Source organism: Coffea arabica, chromosome 3c (assembly GCF_036785885.1).
Source record: "Coffea arabica cultivar ET-39 chromosome 3c, Coffea Arabica ET-39 HiFi, whole genome shotgun sequence".
NCBI classification, from domain to species: Eukaryota; Viridiplantae; Streptophyta; class Magnoliopsida; order Gentianales; family Rubiaceae; genus Coffea; species Coffea arabica.
Window position 1 is genome coordinate 39,915,889 of NC_092314.1, and position 16,578 is coordinate 39,932,466.

Here is a 16,578-nt window from a genome sequence, read left to right on the forward strand (position 1 = left end):
GGTACACATCAGAAATGGTTCATGCACTGATCATTGATGCAGAAATAATTCCAACATTTAGCAATAGATTAGTTATAATTGTCATGCACGCGATAAACAACCAACCCTTCCTTAATTTCTCGATAGCTAAGGTACGACCGTTAGCTATTTCTCTAACCCAAAAATAACCCTAGATACGACCGTAGGATTTAATTTCTAGATTGCATTAATAATTAGAAAGGCCCAATCCTAACCAAAAAACACGCTACGAGGGTTTGTTTAAATTAGATCATATGCTCCCCTGACATAAACCCAATTACGCCAGTTGCTACTGAGGTAGAGATAACGAACAATTACGGATTCAATTACCCCTATTTAGCAAAAATAGCCTATATGAATAATTAATTATTGCGCACTAATCAATCATACACAAGGCCATAGCAATTAAAATCAATGAACATATAAATACCAATAAATGAAGAAAATAATTAAAACAGATTCGATCTCACAGTAATTGTCGAACCAAATCGTTAGTTGTCCCCTTGACTAGAAAAGCTTAACCACGCCTCATGAGAAAATCTCCCCGTTGGGGAATATTGTCGAACACCTGACGTGTGTCAGAGGCCAGTCTAAGGAAAGAAAGAAAAGAAACTAAAACTAAACTAAGAACTATTGATTGATAACCTCCCGTAGGTTTTGTCTTCTTTTTAAAGCCAAAGGCAAATGACTCATGCTATCTAGTGGTCCCCACATCAAATTCAAAGTCTTGTACGTTTCTTTTCCTAGAGTCCAAATGACTCATGCTTCTTATCCGTGGTCCCCGCACATGTGGACAAAACCTCCAAAGTACTTGTTGTTCCAAATCTCTCTACGTTGCTTTCTTTGAAAAGCCCAAATGACTAAATGCCTTGCACTAGCTTGTGGTCCCCACCAATTCAAGAGTCCAAGGTCCTTAGAAGTCTCCATTTTCCCATAAAAGTCCCTCCTTTTTGGTAATTTTATGCTTTGTTCCTGAAATTAAGCCCCAATACCAAATATAAGTAAATATTAATAATTAAAACAATATTTGGCAAGAATAAAAGGGGAAATTAACAATAAAATTACTAACAATTAACACCCTATCAATTCCCCCCACACCTAAATCATGCTTGCCCTCAAGCATGGGAACAACAATTGAACACCAAAATTTGACCATGGCTGTTACTCCAACTACCATATTGCCAAGACACCAAGAAAATCATATATCAAGCGACACAGGTCAAGATCCAAGAAAAATCACCCCGGTTAGCATCTAAACTACCAACTCCTCCAATTTAAAGCAAACTAATCTAAGAAAAAGGAATGGTTGCTCACATTTATCAGCAAATGGTCCAACTATTAACCAAAATCTCGACATTAAGATCACAAACCGGCAAGCTGACTTATTCACATACTAATACAATCTTTATTTTATTTTTTCTTTTTGTTTTGTTTTGTTTTGTTTTTTTTTTTTTTGAGGAACAAAAGACTTAGTCTATAGCCCTTAGAGCCTTTTGACGCGAACTCCAACATTTGATAGATGGAGGAGCCCAGTTACTCAGCTCCAATCGCTACAGGACCACGCACTCATAGCAACTACTACCTTTTGACGCGAAAATCGACACTTTTAGGTGAAGATCCCCGGTTACTCAGTAGTAACTACTAGCAGAGTACAGTCAGCTCTTATTTACAACCATACAGTACAATAACTAAAAATAACACAAAAATAATAGCAGCCAGCCTCAAATTTCCAAATATGGAGAACTAAAATTAATAATTGGACCAATTCACATGAAAAATGCTAACAATCATTCCCCATGCTTAGAAAAGTTAACCAAAAATAGGAAAAGTTAAGCAATTATTGATATTCACCAAAGAGATATTCCTGAACTCAACCACATCAACTTGATACCTTTTTATTAATAAACTTGGCAATAGCAGAATTAGAGACAACAATCCGGTATCAAAACTTGGTATGCATATGAAGACTAACCACTAGAAAAAAGAAAAGAAAATAAACGAAAAAAAGATGAATATCAAACTTAAAACAAAGGAAAAACCTTTAGAAACTAAAAATAAAATACTAGCACCCCAACTAATCCCCCCCCACACCTAAATGACACATTGCCCTCAATGTGATAATGTAAAAGCAGAAGGAATGAGAGGGACGACGGTACTTCCCTGAAATCATCAAAATAGGGACGGGATCACAGCGGCGGTTGAGGTGGAAATTGAGGTGCAAGACCCGTATGGTACATAAACACTCCAACAATGATGTGGGTCGAGGGGTCCTAGACAATTCAATAACAACTACAGCCACCAATAAGGACAATAAGCAAGTCAATATCCACCAATGTGTCCCACTTAACAATCCGACTAACAATAGAAACTGGTGTCCCAGCAAATGTATTAAACTAGTAAAGCAGAAGTCGCACCCAAGGGTAAGGCAACAATCAAGTGAGTAAACAATATTATCCCGCAACTGGACAATTAAATGCAAAATGCGTCCACCCAAGTACTCGACAAATGTCCCACCGGTCAATTTCTCCCAACAATAGCAAATTGTTCCCAACAAGTCAATGAAAATCAACCAATGGCAATAACCAAACAAGGGACACAGGTGCCGCGAGAGTCAATAGACAAACCCAACAGTTATTCTACTAACGGCACAACAGAAATTCCATGCAAAGTAGCACTTCGTCACAGCCCAAAATATTCCAACATATCACGTCAATGGACTCAATACAGAAATCAGCAAAATAGGACTCAAGTGATACCAAAAATGACCCCAACAAAGCAGTGAATTCAACCAATTCGAGCAAGTGAAACTCAACAAATGTCACCAATTGGACAGTCAACTACCCACATCAAACGCTCAAAAGTAGCACTTGAGCCACGGAACTAGCAATTCCAGCAGTAACCAAATAGAAATTGAGAATTAATAATTTTAAGTAACACTGCAACCAGTACCACTGGTGCTCAGACAGGAAAGTATTAAATCAACGGCAGCAACTCAACCACAAGAAATGAACCTTCAAAATAAGTAAGTGACTTCAAATAGAAGCCACAATTATAGGCAAAAGATCTCAACCAGTACCACTGGTGAGTCACAGGGAAAAGTAATCAAGCGGCCAATAATTCAATAAATAACAGAAAATACCCCCACTATGGCAGCAATTAAATCCAATTCTGTCCAAAAAGCACCCCCAGAATATGCCTAAATCACCCCTGCTATTAGCCATAAAGAAACTCAAACACAGGGTGGACTGGAACGACTCAACCAAAAACGCCCAATAGGCACAACTCGCTTAATTAGGCAATCCAGAACACAGGATTATCAGATGTTAAACAACTACCATCACCAGTACCACTGGTGAGTGCATAGGGAGCAATTAAAGCAGATAACCAATCCAGTGAACAAAATAAATTCGAACACCCAGACAGCGCCAAAAATGAGCGGACATTAAAGCCAGAAGCAATGGTCAACTCACCCCCAAAGTACCCCCAAATTTTGCAGCAGTTTGACTCAATTGTACCCAAAATTAACCCCAGAAAATGACCAAAATCACTGCCTGCCGTTTTCTTCAAGCAAAAAGCCCAAGCAAATGTACAAAATTGCGCAATTTATGGTTCAGAAGAAGACAAAGTGAGGCAGGAATCGTAATACCTCCACCTGCCAAAAATTGACAGGTGGTAACGCGCTGGGGTAGAGGTGGCGTGCAGCACAGGAGGAGCTGCGGCTGCGGGCTGTCAGCTCGGGCTTTATCAGCGGCGCGCTGGGGCAAGCAGGGGCAGCGGACGAGCTGAGGAGCTTCGATGGTGGTGGCCGCGAGCTTTGGAGTTGATGGGGTCGCACTGCCTCGCGATGGGGTCTCTCTGTCGGCTGGAGTTGCGCGCGCGCGAGGTGGACAGCAGCTGCGATAAAGAGGTTGGTGGCGGCGTGGACTGGTCAGCGGCGGGCGTCGGCTCGTGGAGGAGGTGGACTGAAGGGCTGGTGGTGGTGCGTGAGCTCAGGAGCTGCGCGCGAGGGAGATGGAGCCGCGGGCGGCCTGGGCAGCGGACGAAACAGGAGTGGGCCGAGCTGGATGTGACGCGCGGTGAAGCTGGGGGAGAAAAGAGGGGAGAGTGGCGGCAGGCGGTGAGCCTGTGACGCGGCTGATGCCGCGCGGCGCTGGCTCCAGGCGGCGCGCGATGGTGGTTGTGGTCGCGGATGGAGGAGATGGCGGCGGGCATGAGGCGTGCTCGACCGACAGAGAGGAAGAAGAAACAGGGGAGAAGAAAGAAAGAAAAGAGAGAAGAAGAAAGAAAGAAAGAAAAAGGAAGAAAAGAAAAGAAGGAAAAAGAAAGGGATTTTTTTTTCTTTTGGAAATTTAAACTACGGTGAAAAGGAAAAACTTTTTTTTTTTTAGTTTTTTTTTAATTTTAAAAATTTTAAAATTTTTTTATTTTTTTTTCGGAAATTAATTTTTTAAATTTTTTTTTATTTTGGAAACTAAAGCTATGGCGATAAGAATTTTTTTTTTTTTTAATCCTTACCTTTCCTGCGAACGTGACGCGGGCACGTCATGAGGGCAAGAGAGCTCCCAGAAGTTTCAGAAAATTCTGATCGTGAGCTTCCTGCACGTCACCACGCGGGCGCGTCATGAGAGCAAGAGAGCTCCCAGAAGTTTCAGAAATTCCTGATCGTGAGCTTCCTGCACGTCATCAGGCGGGCGCGTCATGACTGAAGGGCACCTATAAATCAGCAAAAACGAAAATTAAACCCCAAAATCAGTCAAATTCAAGGAAAACATATTTAAACTATCACACGAAATCAAAACAAACAATTAAAAGAAACAATTGGATTGCCTCCCAATGAGCGCCTTTCTTTAATGTATTTGGCTAGACATTATCATATTTTGCTCATGGGGGATAAAATCTTGTGGCTCGTTTCAATGCTTCATCTTCAATGTGATCCTGATAACCCTCATAGATGGAGTAATTTTTGAACACACGAGCTACGGGCTTCCATGGACTAGTAAATGGCGCTAAACAAGTCAACAATGATCTGCATTCTCCACTCTCTCCTTCACCACACGCATTCATCGGTTCAAGATATTTTTCCATTGCCACTCTTAACTTATTCCTGTCATGAAATTTCAAATTTTCTGGTATAATAAAATCAATTTCAGTAACAGGAATTGAAGAAGAGGAATTAGGAAAATATTGATTAAGGAGTGGAGAAGATGTCACCGCATTTGGAAATTGTTCACTGGATTCATTCACTTGAATAATTTGATGTTGGAGTCTCATGTGTTCCGCTTCAACTTCCTTTTCAACTGTATCTTTGGATCCTCCTTCTTGAGACTCTTGCAGTTCCATATCACTTGTCAGGATAATTGTACTCTCACCTTTCTTAGAGTCATTGATGGTCTGTGAGGGCAAGTCTGACATGAATGACGATTGTTGAGACTCTTGCAGCTGAAAACTCATTGGCCCCTCTTCATAATTAACGTTGGAGTTATCCCACCATCCTTGATCATACCGGTTTGAATAAGGGTCATACCACGTTTGAGATCGAGGTGAAGAATCTCCAAATTTTCTTTTGAGATAGTCACTCAGGTAGTTTTGATATTCGGGGCACATACCGGTTGAATGATCCCTGGCATAACAAATTTCACAAGTTGCAGCAGCCATTCTTTCTCTAACAGAGTTTAGTGCCTCTGCATATGCAGACCTCACAAAAAAACTAGTCTCATTGCCTTCCCCGAAAATAAAATCCAGTATATCACCAAAATACGGAGTGTTAGAAGCCATTAAAAAATAAGAGAAAACTAAATTAAAAATGAAAACAAGGTGAACTCAAAGAGAAACAAATTAATCTGACACCAGTCCCCGGCAGCGGCGCCAAAAATTGACAGGTGCCGAACCTGTGCAATAATAAATACCTACTCGAGAATAATATAGATTTTGTATATAGCGGTAAGTAGGGTCAAATCCACAGGGACTGGGGATAATTCGTTTCTTCTAGAGTCCAAAGTATGGGGGATTTTGGATTAGATGCTAACTAAATAAATTAACTGCAGAAAATAATTGATTAAGAGAAATAATTAAGGGAAAACTCTAGCCAAGGGTACACATCAGAAATGGTTCATGCACTGATCATTGATGCAGAAATAATTCCAACATTTAGCAATAGATTAGTTATAATTGTCATGCACGCGATAAACAACCAACCCTTCCTTAATTTCTCGATAGCTAAGATACGACCGTTAGCTATTTCTCTAACCCAAAAATAACCTTAGGTACGACCGTAGGATTTAATTTCTAGATTGCATTAATAATTAGAAAGGCCCAATTCTAACCAACAAACACGCTACGAGGGTTTGTTTAAATTAGATCATATGCTCCCCTGACATAAACCCAATTACGCCAGTTGCTACTGAGGTAGAGATAACGAACAATTACGGATTCAATTACCCCTATTTAGCAAAAATAGCCTATATGAATAATTAATTATTGCGCACTAATCAATCATACACAAGGCCATAGCAATTAAAATCAATGAACATATAAATACCAATAAATGAAGAAAATAATTAAAACAGATTCGATCTCACAGTAATTGTCGAACCAAATCGTCAGTTGTCCCCTTGACTAGAAAAGCTTAACCACGCCTCATGAGAAAATCTCCCCGTTGGGGAATATTGTCGAACACCTGGCGTGTGTCAGAGGCCAGTCTAAGGAAAGAAAGAAAAGAAACTAAAACTAAACTAAGAACTATTGATTGATAACCTCCCGTAGGTTTTGTCTTCTTTTTAAAGCCAAAGGCAAATGACTCATGCTATCTAGTGGTCCCCACATCAAATTCAAAGTCTTGTACGTTTCTTTTCCTAGAGTCCAAATGACTCATGCTTCTTATCCGTGGTCCCCGCACATGTGGACAAAACCTCCAAAGTACTTGTTGTTCCAAATCTCTCTACGTTGCTTTCTTTGAAAAGCCCAAATGACTAAATGCCTTGCACTAGCTTGTGGTCCCCACCAATTCAAGAGTCCAAGGTCCTTAGAAGTCTCCATTTTCCCATAAAAGTCCCTCCTTTTTGGTAATTTTCTGCTTTGTTCCTGAAATTAAACCCCAATACCAAATATAAGTAAATATTAATAATTAAAACAATATTTGGCAAGAATAAAAGGGGAAATTAACAATAAAATTACTAACAATTAACACCCTATCACCATGTTTAACATCATGGAAACTTTGTCAAATGCAATAAAGAGAAGAAGGCATGTTTTCAATTTATATTTGTATTTAATATGTGTTTCCACATTCCTTTATATCTTTGATGCTCTGATCTCGGGCTGTTATGATGACCTGTGTTTGATGCATATATTCTTTGATAATAGTCCCCAGGTCATTTTCTTCCTAATTGCATTATCCTTTGTATTATTGCCATCTGAAAGCAAATGCATCTTTGTTACCCCAATTTTGGTGATAATACTTCTCCCTTCCCTTGAGACGCAACATGTCCACTAGCCATATGAATATGGTCTTTACTTTGGCATATTGTGCTTAGGAATGTATTTCATCATTTGCCTGGATGTCTAATTTCTTTTGTGGTATAAATAAATTGTTTGCTCTTCATAGTTATTACAATTGAGGCACTTGAATTCTGGTTCTACAAAATAGAGATTCATTTTTAATACAATTGGGTTGCTTGATGTCAATTTAGTTGCTTGATGGCACTTGAAATCTGGTTCCACCAAATCTGATTCCACCAAATCTGATTCCTGTTTAATGCAATTGAGGTGCTTGAGGCTGATTTAGGTGCTTGAAATCTTGTTCATGTTTAATTACAGCCATTGAGGTGCTGGATGTTGCAACCAAAACTTTAGTGTTTTTAAAGCAAATGTGTTTGAACGTTGGGATGTATTCCACTTTTTTCTTTGTCGAACTCATCTAAATTTTTCTGTATCAGAATTTTTTTTTGTGCTAAGGAAAAAGAGGCACCTGTGATTGTGTGTGTGTGTGTGTGTGTTTTTTTTTTCTTGATATACTGTGTGGTTCACGATCATCTAGGCTCTCAATGATTTTAGGATTTCATTGTTGTTATTGTTATTGTTATTGCATATATATTTGTGAACATGCAGATATTTATTGTGTTTGTATTATTATTCTATATTTCACAGAATATACATTCAATGTCTTATTTGCTATAATTTCACTTTATTTTTGTGTTAAGCAATTTACTTAGATTGCTATAATTTCAAATTAGAGTGACATTAGTTTTTATAATATGGTGCCTATCTAGAAGTGTAGTTCCAGTTTTAACACCAGTGCTCATTGCTTCAATTTTGGTAACGTGTAGGTTCTAACACCAGTGCCCAAGAAGAAGAAGCCAGTCATTGCTGTGAAGATGGTTTTTGAATTGAAGACTACAAGGCCTATCGTGCTCATGTTTTGTTCTAGATGGGAATCGTGCTCATATTTTTGTATAGAACTTTACTACTCTCTATTGTGGATGGGAAATCACTAGTATTGTAACTGAATGGCTTATTTTGGATGGTGCATGGTTTATGACTCATTTGAGGCAACACTTATATATATATGTATTTGGGTTGATCTTCTATTGGAAATGAATGTTGGCTTTCTTTTCGTATGTTGGCTTTTTTTTTCTCCTTGCTACTCAATGAACGTTTTGTGATTGTTGGCAGCTATGTTGCGTAATTAACATTAGATTATTGCTTTTTACAAAAAAATAAATGATAATAAAAAAGTTGTCACTACCAACAAGTTTCACTAGTGACACCAGAAAGTCGTCACTTTTTATGGATGGAAAACAATGACAACAAAAGTCGTCACTGAACGGAAGCATAATGTGACAACTCCAAGGGTTGACTATGACAAGAATTTAGCCAGGTTAGTGACAATAAAAGTTGTCACACAATGTACAACAATGAGTGACGACAAGAGTCATCACAAAAGCGAAATCGTTTGTGACGACTTTCAACAGTCGTCACATGGACCCCCTTTTGTGACATAGAACTAGTGACAGCTCTGTGACAGCAGTAAAAGTCGTCACTGACTTTTTTTGTGACGACTTTCGCCTGTCACAGAAACGCAATTTTCTTGTAGTGTACAGTACCTCGCTATCTACTTATATACTGGCTAATTAAAGAAGCAACCACAGTAATATTTAAGGGCTAACGAGGTTAGAAGCTGTAGCAAGTTACTTTTGGAAGAAAAAAATGTTTTTTTTTTAACAAGCCTGAAGATCATCATGTTACAGTTTAGATTGTTCATGTTTTTATATCTCCCGACTCATATCGCTTAACTTTTCCTTCATCACCCACTAGCTAGTCAGAGCTAACTTAATCTAAATTTGGTTTACTAATCAACAAAATTATTATTTTCAAAGTGGATATCTGACAAGCTAGCTGCTGCATTGCTTTGGAGCTTTTTTTTTAAAAAAAAATTTGACTGGCTGCCGGGCTCTCTCTCAGCCCGGCAGCCAGCTTTTCAGATATTATCGGCGGCCTTGTCAGCCCGATAGCCTACAACTTTTAAAAAAAAAAATTCGCTGCCAGGCTGAGGCAGCATGTCAGAGCCAAAAAAAAATTTGACTCGCTTTTGGGTTCCGGGCTGTGTCAGCCCGGCACCTATAGATTCGTACCAAAATCCTGTCAGAGCCATACATGTGCAATTAATCTTTTTTTGATCTATATTCTGAGTAATTAGCCGAGAAATGTTGTATCCACAATAAGAGATTTACACAACACAAAATATAGATCATGACAACATCAGGTTTGACAAGCAGCTTCAACAGCCGGAGGACTTTGCTGGACAAGAAATCCAGCAATTGCACTGGATCTGTGTTCCGTAAACTATATCTCCCACACACGCAACCAGAACAACAAATGTTCTCAAAACAGCGTTCATGGGTATGGGTACATGAATTTTCTCCATGGCCATCCTTAATCCCAAATATTTTAATAAGCATTTCGTCCTGAAGGAGTTTTCTAGAGGGCTTGGTGTACTTTTTAATTGACTCCTCGGCTTCAACTTCAGACAGGAAATCTGCAAGTTAAAATAACATTTTGCACTTGAAATTAAGTTCTTCATATCAGTGTCTATGAAATCTAAAACATTGTATATAAGCATGTTTACTGCACAAACAAATATTTAATATTCTAGAATCATTTTTTTAAGGCAAATGTTTGGTCTTTTTTGATATGCAGGAAAGCTTTACAAAGGAGAGTCAGAAGTCTCCATATACATGCACATCACAAGTGTAACAACACTATATAATTCATTAATCATGTAAAGAAAATGAAAACCATGACTACTGCTACTACATGCTAGAGAGTCTAATCCTGCAAGCAGTCATTTGTACTGGTTTGTTGATATCAGCAACTATTTTGTCAGCTGGTGTAGGGTCATATGTAAAACATAAGGGGTCATATGTTAAAACATAAAACTATATGAGATTAAAATGTCATGTATATTATGTTTATCTATTTTGATCATTTCAACTATTTTAATTTTTAAATAAGAATAATTTCGATATTTTCATGGGTTAGTTTGACACTTTAGTTCAAATTATAAGGGAGTTATATATATAACTTTTGAAATTATAGGTGAGTTATATGAAAAATCGCTAAATCACAGGAGAGTAAAATGTCTTTTACCCTTCTTTTTATTACTGTAATGGATTTCCATTTTTTCTTCAATTTTTTTTCTTGCTTCGGAATGGGATAGGCTGATCCCTGGAGCCAAACCATCACCAAGCACCTGCCAGCAACCACAGCCTATGACATTAGAACCCATACTAGTCCCCAAAACATCACAAATTTATCTCAAATACTACAAATCGTCTCCATCAAAATGAGCATAATGTCAATTGAAATTCAACAAACTAAGTTTTGTTCAAGTTTGTATAAATCGGAAAACCCACCGCCAATTGCTACTCAAAAATTCCAATTCACCATGAATCCCCAGCATCCCACCAGAACGACAGAAAATCAACCAAAAACCCCGAAACCCTCAACCATCTCATATAGAATCCAGTCAATAACCAGCGAAATCAGAAGGAAAAAGAAAAACAAGAAGGAGAACAAGAAAACTCAACCATCTCTAGCTTGGCTCCAGTATAATTAACCTATGTTGGAGTAGAGCCTACAAGTGCAGGGCGGTGAGGATGGGTCTGAGAAAACTGTCGAGAGAGAGAGAGAGAGAGTTGTGTAGAGAAAGTTACGAATACCTTTTCTTTGATTTTGTGGCTTGGTGAATAATCAAGACAAAAGTGCCCAATTTTCTCTGGAGTGGTAATTGAAGACTTTTTGGTCTTCCATTACCGCAGAGTCACTACCATTAAAATCACTGCTTGCTAGATCAGGCAAAGTAGGGGTTTTGGCGCGGTGCATTTGGAGTCCAAAATACTACTGGACCTGCTATAGGGATTATTTGCTAAAGCTGGTGTGGTGTCCCTTCCTATCCTTCTAAATTAGCATAAAATAAAATAAAATAAACATCAACTAGTATACTCTGTCCGTGTATATAAAATTTACTCTTTTAGTATTTCCTCTAACACAATCTTAATGTCTTACCTTAATTTTTCTATTTTTGTTCGTTTTTTAAGTCTCAAAATTTGAGTCAGTGTACAAAAACCAAAGCTACAGGGATTAATAGCTAAATCTGGTGTGGTGTCCTCTTCAAGCTTTCTAAATTAGCATATCATAAAACAAAAAAAATGTCAACAGGTTTTTTAATACTACTTTAAATATACATGCACAAATATGAAAACAATCCAGTTTGTCATCATCCAATGTGATGAAAGCTACTTGAATTTCTAAACAGACGGTATGCGGAACGCGGCCCTTGGAGAGTACAATTATCTCACTTCGCTTATAGAACGACACATTTTCTTGTATGACTTTCCCATCTAACAAATAGAGCCGAATAGATTGACAATCTGGTAACCGGATCTTCAGCTGATTGCCAAGTTATAAAATTAACCACAATGACCATTTGCCTGCTTTAATAAGTTTAGTCTTTTTTATGAAACTATTTTTCGTTCATCAATGGATATTAAAATTAAGGGTTAATTATATTTACCTCCCTGAGGTATGACCATATTTGTACAATCATTTGACCTGCAAAAATGCCATAACAAAACGATGGGTGAAGTAGGAAAGATTTTCTTAGGATTTGTTTGGATGAGGGATTTGAGTGGATTTGGATTTGAAACCCACCCATCAATTGGAGAAATTTCAAAGCTCAAAACTATATAGTGGAGAGAATGACATAAAATATGCATCCCTAATTTATCTCAAGGAGGAAGCATGTTTGGCCAAAAGACTCATTGGCTTCGTTTATATTGACAATACCGTAGAATAAATAGTCCTAATGTTTCAGGTTATATGACCATATAATTCAATTTAGGGTAAAATATACTTTATTCCTGTGGTTTAGTACTTTTCCACATAAACTCCTTGAGGTTTGTAAAGCTATATAACCCTTTTATAATTTGAATTAAAGTATCAAAATAACAGAATTTGTATTTTATAATGGAGTCAACTGAAATGTCAAAAACACTCCTTTGTAAACTTGAAATTATTAATTACCAATAGGGGGTTATGTTTTGAAAATCATAACGAGATTATATGGTAAGTACTAAATTATAAGGGAGTTATGTGGTAAAATATAAAACTATTGAGGGTTAAAATGTCATACATATTACGTTTATATATTTTAGTTATTTCAACTATTTTAGTTTTTAAACAAGAGTATTTTCTATATTTTATTAGATTTCGTTACAAATGATTATTTCAGTCAATTTGACAATTAGTTCAAACTATAAAGGATTAAATATAACTTTTAAAACTTTAGAAAAATTATTAAATCACATGGGAGTAAAGTGTATTTTATCCTTAAAGTTATTAAAGATGACAAGACAAATCAGGTACGATGTTATCTAGGAGTACATCGCAAAGTTTATGAACCACCAGCCTTTCATCCCATATCTCATTCGGAATTGTGTTCTTTGGGGTCATGCAACTGATATTATTGCCACCGAAATTATTGCCACCTACCCCCAATCATCGAGTGAAGCTATTACCACCAACGACCCTTTCATTCAGCCATCTTATCCCAAAATCTTATCCGGAACGTGTTTTTTGTGTTCATGCAAGTGAATGTCTACTGAGATAATCCACATCGGATATCGGAAGAAGAAAGAAATGAAATATAAGTTTCGGTCCAATGAATTATTAATAATTTTAAATTAACACATAGTTTCAATTTAAAAAGTTATTGGACCAATCTAGTAGACTTGGAGGTATCAAAACAAATCTCGTTTGATCTCTGTGTGGGATTCTCTAAAATCTGCGTACGACTAAGTGGATAGTTATGACCAAATTTTGCAAGTACATAAAATTTCTAAGGGGAAGGATTGAATGAGATGTCCCACATTTAAAATCGGAAGAAGAACTAAATCAAATATAAGTTTGACCCCATCAAATTACTAATAAACTAGTTTTGTACCCGTTCGTTGAACGTGAATCGTCGAAAAATAAATTTAGTTAATTTTATAAAAATGTCGATATAAAATACAAATTTAATGTATAATCTATTATAACTTGTCTTAAGTATATTACTATGTGCGCATTGTAATATAAAATATTTTTATAATATAAATTTGAACATCTAATTCAGTGAGTAATGATTCAAAAATGAAAAAAATAACATTCAACAATACCATAACATTCAAAAACTTGAAAATAAATAAAAAAGTGCATTAAAAAGTATTAAATAATATTCTATTTTTCAGGAACTTGTTTTGATTTTTCTTCTGTTTGAACATTCTCCTCGATTTGTTCGTGCAAATCAGCATTTATTGATTTTTCATTATCACTGCATGATAGGAAAACAGGATAACTAAGTATAAAAAAATAAATGATTTATCGCATTCAAAGTTATGTATAATAATACGTAAAGATTATAATTTAAGAAAGTAAAATAGTATATTAAATCTACCTTCTCATGCAAATCTTTTTATGAGGATTCCCTTCTTCTGTGATTTTTGTTGAACCCTCTGATGAATTATTCATATGAAGTGTATTGAAATGCTCTTGATTAGAATCATCTGGTGTACTAATTGGGATCTGGGAAGAAAATACTTCAGGTTGGTATTGGTTGTTGGTTCCACCAATCTGATAATGATTTATCAAAATTAAAGGCAAAATATTATGTGAGATATAATATGTGAAATATAAGATAAATTTATTGCACATTACCTGTGAAAGCATGAAATTTGTTTCCCTCTCGAAATCACAGTGGAACCATCTAGTCACTGTAAATCTATTACTACCTTGTTCCAAATTGTAATTGTTCAACTTGATTTGGAACACAAAAGGTTTCCATGTGATCTTATTTATAATTGATGACACGATTTCATTGCTAAATCCTTCCTAAAAATGAAATGCATAATAGATTTTTTTTTGTTATACTATTCAACGGCTAAGATAAGTGTCGGATTGTCTACTATTATTAAAAACTTCTCAAAAATTAGATATAAGTTTACCTTGTTAAATTCTTCAAGAACAAAAGAAAGTTTGTGTTCTATTATTCTTTCAGCCTCTTGATCAAATATAACAAACCAAGCACTACCGGTTGCATCACTTACCAAGACTTTTAACATATACCTGTATAAAAACACATATTCTAAAAGTTATATTTATGTAGATATTGTAGCAATTAAAATGATAAAAAATGTTAACACCTACAACATACCTCAATTTAGGATACTCCACATTTTGATTGCAAGCATTGCACACAAAATTAGATCCTTCTAATGTCACTTTTCTCTGAAATTTTGGACATGCTTTGTAGTGCAGTTGACTATTGAAATCAACTTTCAGAATTGTCACTTTGGAAGTGTAAACCAATTCCTAGAGAAATGACCAATTTAAGCAGTCAATTTAAATAATTAATATTTTTAATTGTGAAAACTAATGTGCTATAATTGTAACTTGTAACTTTAATTGTACCTCTGTTTGAACACCGGCCATTATCTGATATATCTCTGATAAAAATTTTCGATTCTTGAACATTAGTTGCTGTATAGCTTCTCGCGTTTTTGGAGGATGTAAAACCTCAATAGTTTGAGGAGCAGTGCTATCAATGCTAATAACAATTTTATCTTAATTACTTATATACAATATATATGAAAATATTAAATAAACATTTAATAAAGATATATAGCTTTACCAATTCAAATAATCTGCAACTTCAGAAATATTTAGATTCATATATACTCGTGTGGCAGTTGTTGATGACAGATAGTATGAACCTGAGTAAGCATCAAATCTTGAGCTCCATTAAGAATGTTAATGAAAAGAAATAACAATATGTTTACTATGAGAGTTTCACTGATGTTTATATCATTACCTCTGAATTGTTTAACTGTCACTGAAGAGATCACCAACACTAATGGTTGATCAGACACCAAAATAGTCTCATCATTGAACTGATTCGATGTTGTTCCCCATAATGTGACATTAATGCTTTCACCACTTCAATATAAAGCACTCAAAATTAATACTTGAATAGAAATTACTCAAAAATAATTGTTCAAATAAGAATATGAGCTAATCTTCATATTATAACTAATTTATTTAGCAGACTAAATTAAAAAAAAAAGCAGCAAATACCTTTTATTGGTAATTGCAATATCTCGTTTTTTTACAGTTCCATTACTCTTCGAAACTTCATAGATCGGTCCCACTTTAGAAAGTCTTCCCACCACATCTATATTACACATAAATAAATAAGTATAACACATATAATTATTTAGGAATCACTACTTTCAAATGAATAAAACTAAAAGTAGTATTTATAAAAGTAGTATTTACCCTATTAACTTATTACGTCATACCTGATAAGAATGTAAAAACTTGACATCGTGAAGAGAGGTCATTGAAATCGATGAATTCAAATTTGTGAAATTTTATTGAACTCATTCGACCACCAAGCTTTTTCACCAGAGTTGTATAAGTGAAATAAATATTATGCTCATTGTGCACAACATTCCAAGATTGTTTTCTTGGTGTCACTCTAAATTTCTCCAAAATATAGACATCCCCCTCAAGTAGTTGTGGTCGAAACCTTTGTACCAAATTTTTTGGTACAATAGCCACCATATGATTATCCTAAAACAATTCAAACATCACAGATTACGAAAAAATTGTCATGAAATAAACAAATTTAACTCAAATCAGTCATAGGTGGATGAATGATGGTACTTACATTTTCATCGAGTAGTACCATTTCAAGAGCAAACACATCACCAGTATTTGTGTTAATGGCATCCCACATGCGCGTCACTCTAACCTTGATTTTCTTCGAATCAAATCCCACAGTCAACTGATTCAAGAGCTTGTGGCTTGAATTCATTGTAACGAACTTGTGTCTGCTACCAAAATTCACCAACTTATAAAATAATTGCATATAGGTATCTAAACTAAATACTTCAATATATGATTAATAAGCGCATAAATAAAAACAAACAAAATTGCATACGCATGAATTATAAATCAAGCTTTAGA

The 16,578-nt window shown here is 35.9% G+C and overlaps 1 protein-coding gene and 1 long non-coding RNA gene across 2 annotated transcripts; both read right to left on the reverse strand.

Annotated features, from left to right (window-relative positions):
- Nucleotides 1-9,672: 9,672 nt before the first annotated feature.
- On the reverse strand, nucleotides 9,673-11,386 carry LOC113733948 (uncharacterized). The gene is made up of 2 exons (XR_011841960.1): nucleotides 10,663-11,386; nucleotides 9,673-10,051 (listed from the first exon to the last, which is right to left on the reverse strand). It is a non-coding gene; the product is annotated as an uncharacterized lncRNA (long non-coding RNA).
- A 2,405-nt stretch (nucleotides 11,387-13,791) lies between these two features.
- On the reverse strand, nucleotides 13,792-16,426 carry LOC113735935 (replication protein A 70 kDa DNA-binding subunit B-like). Its single transcript, XM_027262897.2, has 10 exons — nucleotides 16,280-16,426; nucleotides 15,909-16,182; nucleotides 15,685-15,781; nucleotides 15,422-15,546; nucleotides 15,242-15,323; nucleotides 15,022-15,157; nucleotides 14,765-14,922; nucleotides 14,556-14,676; nucleotides 14,009-14,184; nucleotides 13,792-13,885 (listed from the first exon to the last, which is right to left on the reverse strand). Exons 1-10 carry the CDS (start codon nucleotides 16,424-16,426, stop codon nucleotides 13,792-13,794), a joined length of 1,410 nt encoding a protein of 469 aa, XP_027118698.2.
- Nucleotides 16,427-16,578: the final 152 nt, after the last annotated feature.